Below are 17793 nucleotides of genomic sequence, written 5' to 3' on the forward strand. Positions count from 1 at the left end.
ACACTCATTTGCACCCTCTCCCCTTTGCACCAACCTCGCTCGCTCCCCCGTGCATTTGCACTCCTTCAGCTTTGCACGCCCCTCGCTTGCACCCCCGTGCACTCGCATCCCCTTTTGCACCCCCAGCTATTTGCACCCCCCCCTCGAACTACACCTCCCAGCATCCCCTTCTGCTGTGCGTTCCCTCATCCTCCAATCAGCGCCCTGCTTCTTGCCGGGTGCCACCATGGCGGTGCCCAGGCATTAGGGGAAGCGTTTGCCGGCTGGTGGAAGGTGAGGAGTAGTCGGTACCGGCGGGGGGGAGGGTGTCTCCGGGGCTTGCCCCCGCACCAGGTGCGGGGGCAAGCCCCGGAGACACCCTCCCCCCCTCCCTAATGGGACTCAAGGTGCGGGCTCCCCCCGCTTGAAATTTTGACCCTCTCCGCGTTCTTCTCTTGTCAGAGCAGAAGCCATGAAGGTGGTGAACCTGAAGCAGGCAATCCTGCAGGCCTGGAAGGAACGCTGGAGCGATTATCAATGGGCCATCAACATGAAGAGGTTCTTCCCTCGAGGGGCCACCTGGGACATCCTCAACCTGGCAGGTAAGGGGGCTGGGGGGAGCTGGGGGCTTGGGGAGATGCGGTTATGGGGGGCCTAGAGGTGCGTGGGGGGGGGGTTGGGTGGGAATGGACCTTAAAAGTTCATCCAGTTCTACCCCCCCTGCCATGGTCAGGGACACCTCCCCCAGCCCAGGGGGCTCCAAGCCCCATCCAACCTTCAACACTGCCAGGGATGGGGCAGCCACGGCTTCTGGGGGCAACTGGGGGCTCAGCACCCTCACAGGGACAGATTTCCCCCCAATATCCAACCTAAATCTCCCCTCTCCCAGTTTAAAGCCATCACCTCTCATCCCATCCCTCCAGGCCCTTGTCCTAAGTCCCTCCCCAGCTTTCCTGGAGCCCCTTCAGGCACTGGAAGGTGCTCTAAGGTCTCCCCATTGCAGCCTTCTCTTCTCCAGCCTGAACACCCCCAACTCTCTCCTCCTGGCTCCGGAGCAGAGCTGCTCCAGCCCTCCCAGCATCTCCAGGGCCTCCTCTGGAATGGTTCCAACACCTCCATGTCCTTCTGCTGCTGGGACACAGCACTGTGTGTATAATCTTATGAGAATAGAGTAGATGGGGACAGTCCCCTCCTTCGTCTTGCTGTCCCCCACCCAGAGGGGACACCAGCCCCATCTGCCTCCTCAGCACCCAGCCAGGGAGGGGAGAAGCCCTGGGAAGGAGCCAGGTGCTGCTCCCCACCCCCGATATCAGGGTTTCTTTTCCCGTCCCTATTCAAGGGCGTTTGACACGAATCCTGCCAAATGCTGGTACCTGCTGAGCTCCACGGTTTAAAGATTTGCCAGCTTTTTCTGCCAATTATAGAAACTTGTTGCTAGGATTATTTTTTTTTTTTCCCCTGTGCAGCAAATGTGTGTTTGCAAGCCTTGGATAAACAAACAGGCGCTGCTCAAGGATTGGGGGAGTTAAAGGGAAATATTCCCATGCCCCTCACCCCAGTGAGGGGGAAACTGATCCCCAGTGTGGATTTTTTCTTCCCTCCATGATTTTTCTGTCAGCGTCCAGCCTGTGATGTTGGGTTTTGTCCTCGCAGCTGAACTCAGGTTGGGTTTGTCCCCCTCCCACTGTACTGTGTGGTGGGGTCAGTGTGATCAGACCCGACAGTTTCAGTAGAAACAGATTTCTCATGGCCACCTCTTTGTCCTTCTGGCTTGTTAGCCCAGGCTTTGTTGGGGGGCACCCCCTCTGCAAGGACAGGGAAGGAGCTGGATCCCTTTTATCCTGCTGAAAGCAAGGAGGAAAGTGCCTCCACCGAGGCCACAGTGTGGAGTGTTGCTGTGGGCACACAAGGAGGCTGTTCCCGAGGCCCTGATGGCTGCAGCAGCCCCGGAGCCTTCCTCTCCCCAGCTCCTGCCTTTCAGACTTAAACGACAAAGGAGCAGGGGCTGGCACGAGCTGCCAGCATCACGGCGGTGCCCAGCAAATCGATGCTGACACGTCTGCAGTGGGTAACAGCGTGGGGCCGGCTTGTGTTGACACTCCCTGATTAGATGGGGAGGGGAAGGCTGCCATCAGCCTTCTGTCCTCCAGCAGAGATGCTTTTGGCCTCAGCCTTCTAGGGAGACCCAGGGAGTCTCCCGCTCGCACAGTCGGGATCTGCCAGTGTCTGCGGCTCCTCCTCATCTTTGGGGTGATGCCTTCCACAAAGGCTGCTCCCCCCCCACCCCCCCCTTTTTGCATCTGGGTGCTTTGACCTACTTCCAGCCCATGCCGCAGCCTGGGGCCTGCTTTCAGGAGGTGCTTCCTGCATTCTGCCATAGTTCAAATGGTCAATTAAAGGCTTGACTGAGCAGATAGGACGGGCAGAGCCCCTCCAGCCTCGGCGGGCCGGCGGCAGGGAGGGCCAGACATGCCGGGCTGAGAGGGGCTGTCTGCCCGGAGGTCAGCCCCGGGTGCTGGAGCTAAAGTTACTCGGTGGAGGATGCGAGAGCCTCCCGGGCAGGAGGTGGGAGGGAGGGGAACGTGTTTGGAGAGCAGCAGGGACTGTTTCGGGGCCAGGGTGCCCGGGGAGAGCTGAGTTAGCAGGAGGCTGCCTGAATTATTTACTGGCTTTTGCCATCGGGGGTTGGAAAGTTGTGGGATTTGGTGAATTTCAGAGCAGCACCGTTTAGCCTTGCCACCTGTCCCGTGGGATGTGGGGCAGAGAACAGCTGTGTCTGGGTGTCCCCACACCGTGTACCCACTGACCAGGGACCTCCGGCCCCTCTCCTTTGTTTGCAGAGGCTCTTCTGGAGCAGGCCATGATCGGGCCCTCACCCAACCCACTCATCTTGTCCTACCTGAAGTATGCTATCAGCTCCCAGGTAACGACACTCCCTGTGTGCTGCAGACGCTGTGGGGGGGTCACCTTGCACCCCCTGTTAGCAAATAAACCGGGGTGGGCACACCCTGAACTTCCCATCCCTGGGCTTGGGTGGGTAGTGGAGGGCTCAGCACCTCTGCCCATGGCCTGGCTGCACACAAGGTGGGAATCTTTGCCCTCCCAGAGACTTCCCGCTTGCTGTAAGCCCTGTGCTTTCTCAGCCCGGTGTTTAATATCCCCTGAAGTTGGTGTGAAACAAACCAGCACTCACCTAAAAATGTCTGTTTGGATTTGTGCCGGGTCAGCGCCCCGGCCCTGTCTGTGGTGACAGGCAGCGGGGCCGTGCCCTGACCTTCCCGTTCCTCAGCAACCAGCACCATGCTGGCAAACATCGCCCACCAGCACGCTGCTGCTCCCGCTTTGTTTTGGTTCTGTGTGTTGTTGTTGCTGTTTTAATTTTTTTTTTTTTTTTTGTATTTTGTAGATGGTGTCTTATTCCACGGTCCTGATGGCCATCAGCAAGGTACAACTCTGATGGGTGCTGTTGGAGGTTTTTCTCTTTACCCATGACCCCTGTATCCATTTCCCTCCCCAGAGCTCTTGCCAAATATAGGTCAAGTGGAAAACGACATCCTCTGCTGAGTCAGCAGCGGTCAGACAGCACGGATTAGTGCCCGAGTCCTCCTGTGTCCTGCTGGGGACAGGCTGCCACTGCGCCTGGCGGGTTCTGCTCTGCCTTTGGGGGTGGTGGTGGGTGTGAAAGTCCTCGTCCCTTTGTCATGTGGGGCCTTGCAGGCTCTTGCCCCACGGCTCCCTGTGTGCAGACCACACCCTTCTTGCTGGAAACCGCATCCCTCTGTGGCAGCAGCACTGGCAGCACCGGGGGAGCCAGGGCTGATGATGGAAAAGCAACCAGGGAGGGTTGCCAGCACCCCAGCCATGCAGCCACCTGGCCAAGGTGTCCCCACACTGCTTTGATGGGGACGAGCCCTCCATGGCTGCCTCTGTGTGGCATTTGGGGTGGCTTCGTGGGGAGTGGTAGCCCCTTGCAAGCCCCCCACCCTCCATCCCTGCGTGCTGGTCTTGTGAGGGCAACCCCTGTTCTAAAGGGAAAATAATTTGAGGAACAATAATTTCTGTCCTTCCACCTCCTTGTGATGGAGGAGAAAGGTGCTGGTAGCTATGCTGTGTCCCAGCAAGGATGGGGACCTCTCCAGCAGGACTCGGCACCCATCTGGGGTGGTGGGCACACTCCTGGCGTAGAGCTGATGCTGAGCACAGGGATGGGTCTGCGTTGAGGGGCACAGCCTTGTCGTCGATCCCCCGGTCACGCGTCGTTGCCCGTTCTGGCAGTGCAGGCAGAGAGTTGACCTTGGCAGCCGCAGCTTCCTCCTTCAGAGCAGCGTGGGCCCAGAACAGAGCTGCGGGCTAGCTCCGGCCCGGCGGGGTGGCCCCATCTGCTCTGCGAGGAGGCGAGGAGCTGCGCTTCTGCTGCCCACTGTCCTCCTGGCCCCGCGGCCAGCCGGGCTGTTGGCACACGCTGCCAGGCCGGGGGTGGGCACAGGAGATGGCCCCGAGCCACCGCCGCCGCCGCGAGGCCACCGCCGGTGTGGAGCGGAGCTGTGGCTGCTGCTGCTGTCTTGGGGAGGATGCTGAGAAAATGCAGCTCTCTCTGCTCTGCTGGGGCATGGTTGCCTCTGTCAACCCCGGGAGGGCACGACCCAGCCGTCGGGCAGCTCTGACCTAATTCTCATTCAAGTGGCTGCTGGGCAGCTGCCAAGGCGAGCATGCCATGGCCAGCAGTGCCCAGCCCAGCCCACAGAGGTTGGGTTTGAGTTTGTTTCTGATGATACCAGAGCCCGGTAACCCCCGTCTGAAATATCTTCTTGTTCTCCTGATCTAGTTCGATGACTTCTCCCGGGATCTGTGTGTCCAGTCACTGCTGGAGATCATGGACATGTTCTGTGACCGGCTCAGGTACGCTGGGGCCCTGCCAGCTCTGCCACCCCGGCCCGGGGCGGTACCATGGGTGTACCAGGAGCCCGGGAGAGAATTTGAGCCTGGAGAATTTGTCCTGGCAGAGGGAAGCAGATTCCCTCTCCAGCTCCGTGTTCATTCCCGAGTTGTCCTCGTGCCACCCAAGGGCTAGCATGAGGAGAGCAGAGAGCCCAAAACCCAGCTGGTTGTGGGAATCTGCAAGAAGCCCACCTATCACTTCTCTGCTGTGATATTTCTGTCTGGCTCAGGTGGATAGGGGTGGGCTAAGCCCTGTGGCCTGAGGGCCTCTGTCCCCTCAGGGCATTTAATTTCTCCTGTGTGGCCTCTGCAGCTTCCTGGGACCCTGGCTGAGTGTCCCCTCTGCCAGCACTTGCAGTCCTGTCTGCACTGCCCCGGGTGCTCCAGGCAGCTGCCTTGTTTTGCTTCATGCTCTTCCGCTGATGTTGCAGGACCCAGGGGAGTCCAGACAATTCAGGCCACAAAAACTTTTTTAGAAAGCTCAGAAATCTTCCTGTTAACCCCTGACAGCCTCTTCTGGGAGGCCAGAGCAGACCATGTGCTGGGGCAGTGGGAGAAGGAAGAGGAGGAGGAAGGCTGAAGGTAGCAGCTCTTCAGTTACATGAAATAAAGCAGCAGTGATGAATATGCATCAGTCACAGATGTTGACAAGGAGCTGTTGCTGGCCAACTGCAGAGACGACCACTTAATCCAGCCTCTGCCTAATCTGATCCTCTGTCTAATTTGATCAAAACTTCTGGCCCTGATGATTTGTGCATCAGGAGGGGAAAGCGTTCACCTCTCGCAGCACATTGATCGATGCTGAGTCTCTCTTAGCAAGATAATTTGATTAGAGGCTTGGAAAGTTTCCCTGCAGTGGAGTGGCCGGAGGGGAAGCAGCACTGGGGAGGCTTCATTTCCCCTGGCACAGCAGGGCTGCTCGTGGGCTGAACACGTTGAGGAGCTCCATGAGCTGGGAGTGTGGGATGTGTGTTTGAATCCCCACGCTGCCCCGTATCTGTGCCTCAGTTTCTCTGGGGGCAGCACAGTTCTGTTTCTCCTTGCCAGCTGCCACGGCAAAGCAGAGGAGTGCATCGGGCTGTGCCGGGCCCTGATGAGTGCCCTCACCTGGCTCCTGCGCTGCGCTGCCTTCTACACCGAGAAGGTGAAGGAGACGCTGGAGCAGGCGGCGGCTGAGAGTCAGCTGAAGATGTGTCTGGAACGGCTGGAGAAGATGCTGAGCAGCACCAAGAACCGTGCCCTGATCCACATCGGGAAGCTGGAGGAGACGTGTATGTCACTGCCCCCCTGCCCTGGGTTTCCTCCTGGGCACTGCTGGCCCTGGGAGATGTCATTGCCACCTCTCCCTTCCCCCTGCCCGGCTCCTGCCGCATTGTCCCTGCAGCTCCAAACCCATCCATCTTCCAGCCCTGTTGCTGTAACTGTCTCCTCCCTGGCTCCGTGCCACCCTCTGCCCCCTCCCCTCCACGCTGCCCTTGGAAGAAGAGCAGAATTAATGTGAAGGCTGCGTGAGCTGTTCTGGGCACGCAGCAGGTCCTGTGCTCCGCCAGCGTTCCTGGCACAGCCCTGCACCTTTTGTCGGTGCCAGTGTCTGGCCAAGAGGCTGTGCCAGGCCCAGCCTGGAGCAGGAGCTGCTGGGTGACACGTGGACCCTCGGCTTGGGTTCGCAGAGGTGCAGCGGCTTCTGCTCCCCCGCAGGGCCCGGCGGGGAGCCCCGGCCTTCTGTGCTGCCTCGGAGCCAGCCTGCCTGGCTTCTCAGTGTGTCACTGTCCCCTTCACTGAATGTCTGCCCCCCCTCCCTCCTTCCACAGCCTCCTGGAGCACTGTGGAGCAGTCTCTTGTCAAGCTGGGAGAGAACCTCAACAGCCTCAGCAGCTCCCCGCTCCGAAGCCAGGCTGACAACTGTGTCTCCCTCATCAAGAGGTAGCTCTGTGCTGCAGCCTCTGGGGGCTAAAATGGGTCTGAGCCCAGCTCTGGGTGCTAAGAGCCTCCTGCCTCCCTCCACACTGGCTCCCTGCTCTCCTGTCCCTTCCCAGCTTGGACCCCTGCCCCCACGGTGGGCTGGTGGGAGGCCCTGGGGTGGGAGAGGAGACAAGGCTAATGGTGACTTGCTGCAAAGGAGTCTTGCCCAGGGGTTGTTGCCCTGGTGGCCCTGGGACTTCTTGCTGTCCCTGCTCTGGTTTCCCCCTATAGCTGCTCCTGGGGCTTGGCTGTGCCCAAAGGCTGCTCTATCCTGTCACAAAGAGCTTGAGGACAGCAGAATTGGGGGGCTTGGCCAGGAGGGGACAGGGGCACCAAGGATCAATCCCTGCAGGGCTCCGGTGACCTTGTGCTGTTGTCTCCCCCCCAGCATCCCCACTATGCTCTCAGTCCACTCTGAGCAGCTGAACAAGACTGGTTTCCCCACTGTGCATGCTGTGGTGCTGCTGGAGGGGACCATGAACCTCACAGGGGAGACCCAGCCACTGGTGGAGCAGCTGATGATGGTGAAGAGGATGCAGGTACAAAAATGCCATCTCCCTCTCCTGCTCGGGGTGGCCCAGGGCCTGGCTGCAGCTCTGTGCTCTGTACCTCCCTGTGCTGACCCTGCTCCAGGGCTGTGGGCACAGCTGTGGGGAGCAGTGTGAGCCCATCACCACCTTCTCAGGCGGCCTGGGGCTTGGAGGAGGCACTTTGCCTTTGCAGCACTGAGAGGTTTTTGTCTCTGTGCCCTGCAGCACATCCCCTCCCCACTCTTTGTGCTGGAGATCTGGAAGGCCTGTTTTGTGGGTCTCATCGAGTCCCCAGAGGGCACAGAGGAGCTGAAGTGGACAGCCTTCACCTTCCTGAAGGTAGGGCCCAGCCGTGCTGCCAGCACAGTGCTCCCAGATCTCACTCAGGCCCTGGCAGATCCATGGCTTCTCTTCTCCTGCATCTCATCCAGTGTCAGCCTTGCTGTCCAGGGCCTCTCCTCAGCCCAGCCCCACTTTGTTTTGCAGAGTGGCTTTCCTAGGGTGTTTGAGGGGGGTGGAATTTGTGGCCTTTGAAGGATGCCACAGAAGCCTCGGGGCCTGGGCTCCCACAGCTCTGCAGCGGAGCAGTCTGCTTTACCTCCTTCCTTTGTAGCAGACAAAAGGGATCTGTGTGGAATTTCAGGCCTGACACATGCCCCTCTTGCAGCCTCCATGACTAGCCTGTTGAGAGGTGGCATGGTGGAAGTACCCCACAGAGGGGAGGAGGGGGGGGACAAAGTCCCCAGGACACGCAGCCTGCTCCAGGAATGCTCCTTCCTTTTCCCTGGGCTGGGAACGCAGCTGCTGGTGCTGGATGTTTGCAGGGGCTGTGTTGTTGGGAGGTCCTGAATGCAAAGCAGGGTCTGCCTTGGTCAGTCACATCCCTGCTTCATGTCTTTCAGATCCCCCAGGTCCTGGTTAAGCTCAAGAAGTATCCCCAGGGGGACAAGGTGAGTCTGGAGGGCTGCAGTGTTGAGCTGTGTTGGTCACGACGGCGCTGGTGCCTGGCCAAGGCTGTGCAGGGGGTGGCTGGGGTAGGAAATGGTCTGTGTCCCCACAACCTCCCCCTGGCAGCATGGGAGGGGAGGGTGGGCTTGTGCTGGCCGTGCTCTGAGCTGGGGCTTGGCTTGATGTTGCACAGGACTTCACTGAGGATGTGAATTGTGCCTTCGAGTTTCTGCTGAAGCTGACCCCGCTGCTCGACAAAGTGGATCAGCGATGCAAGTGAGTGCCTGGGGCTGACCTGCAGCACCCCCAGTGCCCCAACCACCCCGTCCTCTCCACAGGGAGCTGTGGTGTTGGGGCAGCTCCTGGCAGGGCTCTTTTAGTTTCTGATTCTGTTCCTTCTTCCTGCCAGATGAGCAATTCAGTGAGCATCTGACAGCTGGTTCTTGTGTTGGGGATGCTGGGTGGTATCTGGAGCTGCTTTTGGCCCTGCAGCCTCCTCAGAGGGCTGGGAGCAGGGCCAGAAGGGCAACCTAGGAGCCCCGTGGCCCTGCCTGAAGCAGCAGGAATGCTGTCCCTCGGGCTAACACTCTCCTCTCTCTTTCAGCTGCAACTGCATGAGTCAGCTCCTGCAGGAGTGCAACAAGCATGGGCTGCTCTCCGAGGCCAACATGACCAACCTGATTGACAAACGGTACAGACCCTCAAACATCTGGGTCACCACTTGGGGCTGGAGCTCCTTGCCTTATTGTCCTTCTTGGACCAGCTCCTGGCTGTCCTGGGATGCCGTGGCCTGGAGGGACATGGCTTTGCTTTCAGTGACAGATTAAGTCCAGCAAAGTCTGTCCTGCTGGAGTGGCAGCTGGTGGTGGCCTTTCCTCAGGGGTGCTGGTGGTGGGTGGGAGGTGGCTGAGCATGGGAAGGAATGAGGCAGGGTGATGAATTCCAGCTCACTGTCCCTTCTCTGGGCATCCTCCAGGAAAGCAGACAGAGAACACGCTCCACACTTGAAGTCAGAAGAGAATGCCAACATCCAGCCAAACCCTGGGCTCATCCTGAGGGCTGAGCCCACTGTCACCAACATCTTGAAGGTGGGTCTTCTGCATCCATTCTGGGCTCAGAGCCTGTTTCCAGCAGCACCAGTCTCACCAGGCAGCCATGGTGCTCCAGAGGTTCCTGATCTCCCCTGTGATGGGCTGGAGGAGTTGCTCCCAGCCGAGGAGACCAGGAGCTCTGTTCTCCTTCCTGGGGAGGTGGAGGAGCTGTCAGGCTGTGGGGTGTTGTCAGTGCCAGCAGCCTGAGCCCAGCCAGCCCTGCCTGGCCTGCTCTCAGCTGCAGGCATCTCCCCTGGTCCCCAGGGACCCCCCTTTTCTCTGTGTCACTCTCACTGAGCACAGGAGGATGTTTTGCTGCTGGTCATGCTGCTCTGGTGCCCTGTGGGGCTGGGGGGCTCCATCACACCCCTGAGCCCCCAGGTCTCTGCTCCCTGAGCCCTCAGGGGACAGCTCTGGCAGCTTGTCAGCTCTGCCCCCAGTGCTGGGGTTTTGCTGCTGCTCCACAGCACACGTTCCCCGTGACTTCTCTTTCCTCTCTATTTTTTTCTTGCAGACCATGGATGCGGATCACTCCAAGTCCCCTGAGGGCTTGCTGGGGGTCTTGGGTCACATGCTGTCTGGGAAGAGCCTGGACTTGCTGCTGGCAGCAGCAGCAGCGACGGGCAAGCTGAAATCCTTTGCTCGGAAGTTCATCAAGTGAGTGTCCATCAGCACAGCACCATTTGGGGTGCAAAGTGGGGCTGGGGGGAGCCAGCACGGCCCCAAGATCCCCCCCAGGCAGGGCTGGATCCAGCAGACCTCTGGGGAGGGCTGGGATCTCAGAGGGAGCCGTGGGGTCTCCTTGGCTTCTGCAGAGCATGGAAGTTGGGTTGGTTCAGGGGTTGTGTGAGCTCCTGGGTGGGGATGGGCGTGGGGGCCGGCAGCGTTGCTGGACCTGTTCTGCTGGAGGGGAGCAGAGGGAGCAGGCAGCTCGTCCCTGCCATGCCGGAGGGTGTCTGGGGAGCTGTGTGTTGGGATGGGGTGCAGGAAGGGGTCTGCAGGCAGGGCAGCCCCCCGGCTCGCTGGGGGGTGGGAAGGGGACTGTTCCATGTGCTGGTGACACTTCTCTGTGGCTCTCTCCTCTCTAGGCTGAATGAATTCACAAAGCAGATCACGGGAGAAGGCTGTAAGTGTGTGTCTGTCTGTGTGAGGGGTGTTTGGAGCTGTGCCACCCCCCTCCTGGGGATACTGTAAGGCCCGGATGGATGAATCTGGGACTGGCTGTGGCACCAGAGAGAGCCCAGACCTGGGCTCCCGCTGTCCTCATGCGTGGCACACGTGTCCACCCAGAATGTGGGGTGTTCCCTGCCTGTTCCTTGCTCTTTCCCCCCAGCCCAGCCCGTGGGGCCCCTCAGAGCCGCCCTGCCCTGGCTCCCTCCCTGGAAGGGGTGATGTGTCAGCACAGAGCCCCAGATAAGGACTCTGACTGCATTTGCGTGTGATGAAACTTCTGAGTGCTCTGACCTTCCATGGCGTGGGGGGAGCCAGGGGCTCGTGGGGAGCAGGGGTGCAGAGATGCTTTGGGGGTTCATGTGGGGGCAGATGGGGTGAGGGGAGTCACTTGGCACATTCCCTGGAGCTCTGGTTTGCACGCAAGCACTTGTGGGGTGACAAAAGCTGCCTGGAGGAAGCAGAATCTCAGCCCTGAGCTCCCAGGGCTCTGGTTGCCTTCTGGTACTGAGCCTGGAGAATCCCCAAGGTCTTTGTTTCCTCTCCCTCAGCCAAAGGAGCCTCCGTTCGGGCCCTGCTCTTTGACATCTCATTCCTCATGTTGTGCCATGTGGCCCAGACGTATGGCTCAGAGGTAAGGATCCGCAGGGATGGGGCTGATCCCCAGGGAATTCTTTGCTGTGAGGGTGCTGAGCCCCTGGCCCAGGTTTCCCAGAGAAGCTGTGGCTGCCCCATCCCTGGCAGTGTTGAAGGTTGGATGGGGCTTGGAGCACCCTGGGCTGCTGGAAGGGGTCCCTGCCCATGGCAGGGGTGGCACCGGATGAGCTTTATAGTCCCTTCCCACTCAAACCATTCCATGATTCCATGATTTGCAGGGATGGGGCTCTGACCTTGCCAGCACAGTCTGTGCTGTGGCCTGCCAGCCTCCTCTAGTGGCCATCCTGCCACTGTCCCCATCTCCCTGCAGCCACCCCACTGCCCTGGGGTAAAGCACCTTGTGCTTTTTGCATACTTTGGGTCAAAATCCATCCCTTTTGGGTCTGTGGGTGTGGGCAGTAGGGCAGGGCTGGCTCCTTGCCCTCCCCAGGGTTTGGTTTGCTGCCTCCACACCCTCCCCACACTGCTGCTGATCTCACCGGATTCTTCCCAGCTTTGCCCCTCGGGTTTGGTGCTGGGGTGGGGGGGTGTCAGGCAGCTTTCCCCTGTGAGAGGAGGAACTTGCAGCCCTGCTCAGGAAGCAGCACTTTGGTTTCATGAAAATTTTCCAGGTTTCAACATCTGTGTGTGTTGGGAGGCAAAACGATACTGAAACACCGGGAAGGGGGGCGGGGAGGGGGGGTCCTGGCTGCAGGCAGCTCGGAGCGGACGTGCCCGGGGCTGTCTGCTGATGTCTCATCCCCCCCTCTCTGGCCCAGAGCGATTTTCCTGACCAGCTGCTGCTGAACAGATGTGCAAAACTTTTTTATTTTTTGTCAAAAATAGTGTCCCCAGGGTGGGGGGGGTGCTGAGAGGAGGAAGCAGCTTGCGGGGTTCCCAGCTCCTGTCCCCCCTGGGAACCCTCCCAGCTGGGCTGTGAGCTCTGACCCCATGGAGCTGTGGGCCAGCAGGGACCCTGAGCAGAGCTGGCGGGGGACAAGTGGCCCTTTCTGGGTAGGACACAGTGACCCCACTGCCATAGCCCCCCAGGGCTGCTTCTGGTCTGGCACTCCCCTGAGAGTGCTGCTCTGAGATGGCCCTGGGGTGTTCTCTGCTCGAGGTGGATAATCACACCCACAGACTGGAAACCAGTGCCTTACTGGGAGCAGACTGGTGCCTTACTGGTGACAGACCGGTGCCTGCCACAGGGCGGCGCTGCTCCCCTGGCCATGAACTCCCCAGGGTGGGGGTCTCACCCCAGGGTGGGGGTCCCCAGCAGGGTCCCTGGGGGATGCAGGCTCCCTGGCAGCCCCTCTGCTCCTTCCCCTCCAGGTGATCCTGTCAGAGTCGAGCCCAGCGGGTGAGGTGCCCTTCTTCGAGACCTGGATGCTGACCTGCATGCCTGAGGAGGGGAAGATCCTCAACCCCGACCACCCCTGCTTCCGCCCCGACTCCACCAAGGTGGAGTCCTTGGTTGCTCTCCTCAACAACTCCTCCGAGATGAAGCTGGTGTAAGAGCTCAGCCTGGGCACCCAGCACTCACCCCACCTTCTCTGGCTCCATGGCTGCTCTGGATGAGCACCTGACCCCCTCTGTTTCCTTCCCTGGCAGGCAGATGAAGTGGCATGAGGCCTGTCTGAGCATCTCAGCTGCCATCCTGGAAATCCTTAATGCTTGGGAGAACAGTGTCCTCACCTTCGAGTCCATCCAGGTGGGTCTGGTGAGGGGGGGATGTGGGGCAGAGCAGGGGGACCAGCACTGGGGCCTGAGGAGGAGTCAAGGCTTGAGCTGGACAAGGGTCCCCTGTCCTCCTGCCCTGAATGCCACTGCAGAGCTCAATGGCTCCTTCATGACCTGGATGGGGAACTGACATGGCAGCCCCAAACTGTCCTGTGGGGCTGGCAGGGGAAGGTTCACCCCACGGAGGAGAGAAGGGCTTGGGCCCACAGCCCTGGGAGGTGGCACAGAGAGTGAGCCTGTGCCTCCACATGTCTGTGCTCATCCACCTCTGCTCCCAAATCCTCTCCTAGAAAATCACAGACAACATCAAGGGGAAGGTGTGCAGCATGGCAGTGTGTGCCGTGGCCTGGCTGGTGGCCCACGTCCGGATGCTGGGCTTGGATGAGCGGGAGAAGTCCCTGCAGATGATCCGTCAGTTGGCCACCCCCCTGTACGGGGAGAACACCCTGCAGTTCTACAACGAGCGGTGAGCTCCAGGGCCCCAAACCACGACCCTGTCCCTGCCTTGGGGTCCTGCCCAGGCCCTGCCTGACCCCATCCCTCTCTGCTGCAGTGTGGTGATCATGAGCTCCATCCTGGAGCACATGTGTGCAGACGTCCTGCAGCAGACAGCCACGCAGATCAAGTTCCCCTCCACGGGCATGGACACCATCCCCTACTGGAACCTCCTGCCCCCCAAGAAACCTATCAAGGAGGTGCTGACGAGTGTGTTCACCAGGGTGCTGGAGAAGGGCTGGGTGGACAGCCGCTCCATCCACATCTTTGACACCCTGCTGCACATGGGAGGTGTCTACTGGTTCTGCAACAACCTGGTCAAGGTATGGGGGGGAGGAAGGAGGTGGTTGCCACCCCCAACGCCGTCGCTGGGTGTCGAGCCCAGGACTGCTGAGTCTGACCCAAACTCTGGTCCTGGTTGTGTCTGGGCTGGCTGTGGTGACAGTCCTGGTGCTGGAGGGGAGCTGGAGAGGCCCAGGAGTGCCTGTGCCCCCCTCAGCCATGTCCTCTGCCTCCTAGGAGCTGCTGAAGGAGACACGGAAGGAGCACACGCTGCGGGCTGTGGAGCTGCTCTATGCCATCTTCTGCCTGGACATGCAGCAGCTGACCCTGACCCTGCTGGGCCACATCCTGCCCAACCTGCTGACTGACTCCTCCAAGTGGCACACGCTCATGGACCCACCAGGAAAGGCCCTGGCCAAGTAAGACCTAGCACCATCTCCTTGGAGTGGGTAGGCCCGTTTGGGGAGATGTTCCATGCTGCCTCTCACCCAGGATGGGACATCCGTGTCCCATCCCAGCACACGCTTTGGGCTCTGCCATTTTCCTTTGCTCACACACTCACCGGGGTGGGCTGGCAGCACCTCAGTGTCCCTGCTCTGTCCCCAGGCTCTCTGTCTGGTGTGCCCTGAGCTCCTACTCCTCCCACAACAAGGGCCAAGCCTCTGCCAGGCAGAAGAAGAGGCACCGAGAGGATATTGAGGTGAGTCCAGCTCAGTGTGGGGTTTGGTTGGAGCCTGGTCCCCTTCAGGAGCTGGTGGGGCTGAACCCCCTCTGTCCCCCCAGGATTACATCAGCCTGTTCCCTCTGGATGACACACAGCCCTCCAAGCTCATGCGCCTGCTCAGCTCCAACGAGGAGGATGCCAACACCCTCTCCAGCCCCAGTAAGTGCTGGGGGAGAAGTTTCCTCAGGGGAGGACCCTCCCACCTCGGGGCCCATTTCTGGGTGGGAAATGTGTATTGACACAGAAACTTCATTTCCAGAGTGTGGCCGGGGAAAGATTTATGTCTCTTGAGTGTGCTTTGCTGAGCTGTGCTGGAGCTTTTGTGCTTAGGAAAGGTCAAGCTCTTTATTTCTCTGATCAGAACTCAGGAAGGGGACAAGGTTACACCTTCCCTCCGTGACGTTGCGGCCCAACCTGGTGCATCAGGGCTCAGGGAGGTTTTGTTAGAGCCTTGTCACCCCCACATAGCCTGCGTGGGACCCAAGAGCTGATGTGCTGCAGCAGGAGTGGTGGCAGGAGGGGACATTCCCAGTGGCTGTGGCCAAATCCAGGAATTCCGCTCCTGTTAACAGAGCAGCACTCAGACCTCAGTCCTTCCCCGGGTCCCTGCAGCACGATGCTGAGGGTTGTGACAGCTCAGACAGAAGGTGCTGGGGGTGTCCATACCCTCCTGGAGAGCTGGGGGCTGTCAGGACCCCCACATGTGTTGTCTGCCCTTCTGGGCAGTGAGTCAGGATGTTCCTCAGTCACTGTTTCTCCTGATGCCCTTTATCTGAACTTGCACTTTTATTTTTGAGTTCTTGACACATTCATCAACCTGTGGTTTTTCTTGGTTTCTCTACTGTTGAAATATGGGGTTTTCCCTGTATTTCACTATCTTTTTTTAACTTTGGAGGCAGTTCCACCTCTTTCCAATGACATGCAGGCCTTTTTTTGGCTGTTTGCTGTAACGATGTGGAAATGCCACTTCATACGTAACTCATGTGGTTCCATGAGCAAAGCGTGGGAGGGTTTTCTTCCTTTGAGGAGCATCCTCAGAGCAGCACAAGGTGGGCCCTGCTGGTTTGGGCAGGAGCTGTGTCCTGGGGGATCTGCTCAAGGGGAGATTCCCATCCTGTTGGACTGAAGATGATCCAGTTCCTCCCCTACAGAAGTACCCAGCAGCACTTAACAGCATAGGTCAGATAAATCTCCTAGGGCTGTCCAAGATTTGCTGTTAGGACATGCAGCTCTGGGAGCTAAACTGTGTGCTGAGAGTGAGCTGGGAGTGCTGCTCTGCAGCTGGGAAACATCTGGCTGCCAGGGCCCAGCCAGGCTGCAGCCAGTGTCCCTTTTCTCCTGATCATGACATCTCGTTACGTTGCCTGAGCCTTTGTGGACGAGTCATGGATGTTATTAAACCCAGTGTGGAAGGATGCTCATGGTCTTGCTCAGCCTGTGGAGCTGCCAGGCTCAGAATACGTGTGTTTTGCAAAAGTAAATTGTCACAGCCCAGGAGCAGCAGTGGCAGCATTTGGAGCCCTCCCTGGGCTGCTTAGCTCTGTTATGCCTGGTGCATATGTGGGCCCACACCCCTCAGTGTGGGACGGTGACCATGGTGGCTGTCCCTGCCACATGTCTCTGATGTCCCCTGGCAGAAAAGTCTCCTCTTGTCTGGATGTCAAGGACCACAATCCAAACCTCTGCCATGCCATGGGGTGGCTTCTCCTGGAGCCCAAGGGCTGGGCGAGCCCCGAATGGCCAGAGCTAGCCAGGGTGGGCACGTTGACACAGCTGAGAGGGCCAAGAGGCCATTCCAGGCCCCCCCAGCCTGATGCCTGTTCTCCTCCTGACAGATCGCTCCATGAGCACCTCCCTCTCTGCCTCCCAGCTTCACACCATCAGCATGAAGGACCCACTGAACAGGGTGCTAGGTAAGGGGGCTGGATTCTGGCAGCCAGGCCTGGCTGTGGGGCAGGATCTGACCATGGTGGGGACGTGGTGGGGTCCTGTCCTCTCTGTGGGGGGATCGGGTCTCCCTGCCCTGTCCTGGCTTTTGACGTCTGCCTAATTGTGTTCACAGCAAACCTCTTCCTGCTCATCTCCTCCATTCTGGGTGCCAAGACAGCTGGCACCCACACCCAGTTTGTCCAGTGGTTCATGGAGGAGTGTGTGGACTGCCTGGAGCAGGGCAGCCGTGGCAGCATCCTCCAGTTCATGCCTTTCACCATGGTGAGTCCTGTGGCTGTGACATCCTCGTCCCTGGTCACAGGATGCTGGGGGACACAGTGGGCAGGGCAGGGGAGTCCCACTGCGGTGACTCAGCTCTGTTCCTTCTCTCTCTGGGCAGGTTTCAGAGCTGGTGAAAGTGTCCACCATGTCCAGTCCCAGGATTGTCCTGGCCATCACAGATCTCAGCTTGCCCCTGGGCCGCCGTGTCGCTGCCAAAGCCATCGCTGCACTGTGAGCGGGTCACCTCCCTCCTGCTGTGCAGGAGAATGGGAAATCCAGGAGAACCTAGATATGGGGACACCTGGGACAGCCTCTCCATCATCATGGGCTTGGTTTGTCCTGTCCAGGGCCTGCTTCTTCCCCCTTGCTGCCTCGGGATGGGCTGTCAGAGGCAGAGATGCACCTCTTGCTTTTTTTTCTATAATTAATTCAGTCCTTTTGTAGAACCAGGCTTGGTTTCTTTTTTGTTCCCTGACTGCAGTCCCAGGGCTCCTCTTGGAGCAGCGGGTGGGTTGTAGGCTGCCCGGGGTGCTCTGTGAGGGATGTGGGGTTTGGGGGGAGTGGGTGGAAATTCCTCCACATGAGTGTGAGTTCACCCCACAGCCTTGGCACCAGCTCAGCACTTGGGCACGGGGGAGGAACTGTGGCCTCACCAGCACCACACCGGCCTCGTCCAGGGCTGTCCTGGCACCACCAGCTGTTCTGGAGGTGAATCCAGCTGTAGCTGTCACAGACTGTCACCAAATCCCATCCTTGAGACGGTGGAAGGGCCATGGTGGTCTCACCTCTGCTCTTTTCCTCATTTTCTGCTTGACTCAGGAGCAAAGGGGATGTAGAGCCAGGGGAGCTGGTACCAACCTCCCCCTGGGGGGCTGTGGCTTGGACCCCACTGCCTGTCCCATCCTGGGGCTGGGCTGGGCCTCTCCCCCCCTCAGCGTTAGTGGGGTTCATGAGTGGGGCAGAGGCGGTGCTGCAGCGTTTGGGTCAGCACTGGCCAGGGAGAAGGCAGCAGGACTGGCTCAGGGCCTCCTGGGCTGCTCCTGGGACAATCCCAACTCTTGGCTTTGCCGGAGGGAATGATCCCACT

General features: G+C 59.4%; 1 protein-coding gene and 1 non-coding gene across 3 annotated transcripts; both read left to right on the plus strand.

Moving 5' to 3' along the window:
• The first annotated feature begins 213 nt into the window (after nucleotides 1-213).
• On the plus strand, nucleotides 214-17152 carry MED24 (mediator complex subunit 24). 2 transcript variants are annotated; one of them, XM_071728321.1, is made up of 26 exons: nucleotides 214-273; nucleotides 442-581; nucleotides 2820-2902; nucleotides 3386-3424; nucleotides 4805-4878; nucleotides 5965-6188; nucleotides 6729-6840; nucleotides 7268-7418; nucleotides 7635-7748; nucleotides 8312-8359; nucleotides 8551-8633; nucleotides 8962-9048; nucleotides 9334-9445; nucleotides 9963-10105; nucleotides 10537-10574; nucleotides 11170-11252; nucleotides 12587-12765; nucleotides 12866-12965; nucleotides 13285-13460; nucleotides 13548-13812; nucleotides 14009-14190; nucleotides 14378-14471; nucleotides 14555-14654; nucleotides 16331-16408; nucleotides 16558-16706; nucleotides 16825-17152. In XM_071728321.1, the coding sequence occupies exons 2-26, from the start codon at nucleotides 452-454 to the stop codon at nucleotides 16939-16941; spliced, it is 2961 nt and encodes a 986-aa protein (XP_071584422.1). In that variant the 5' UTR covers nucleotides 214-273; nucleotides 442-451; the 3' UTR covers nucleotides 16942-17152. The 2 variants fall into 2 exon arrangements, with proteins under 2 accessions (XP_071584422.1, XP_071584423.1); XM_071728322.1 differs by having other exon boundaries at nucleotides 447-581.
• LOC139788687 (small nucleolar RNA SNORD124) lies at nucleotides 10821-10927 on the plus strand. The gene has a single exon (XR_011722907.1). It is a non-coding gene; the product is annotated as a small nucleolar RNA SNORD124 (small nucleolar RNA).
• Nucleotides 17153-17793: the final 641 nt, after the last annotated feature.

Source organism: Heliangelus exortis, chromosome 29 (assembly GCF_036169615.1).
Source record: "Heliangelus exortis chromosome 29, bHelExo1.hap1, whole genome shotgun sequence".
Classification (NCBI taxonomy): Eukaryota; Metazoa; Chordata; class Aves; order Apodiformes; family Trochilidae; genus Heliangelus; species Heliangelus exortis.

Bases quoted from the DNA above. Each gene is read 5' to 3' on its own strand.
- MED24 (XM_071728321.1), top strand. From the start codon at position 452: ATGAAGGTGGTGAACCTGAAGCAGGCAATCCTGCAGGCCTGGAAGGAA. The intron at 6,189-6,728 runs GTATGTCACTGC...CTCCTTCCACAG, and splicing joins CGGGAAGCTGGAGGAGACGT to CCTCCTGGAGCACTGTGGAG. The intron at 16,707-16,824 runs GTGAGTCCTGTG...CTCTCTGGGCAG, and splicing joins AGTTCATGCCTTTCACCATG to GTTTCAGAGCTGGTGAAAGT.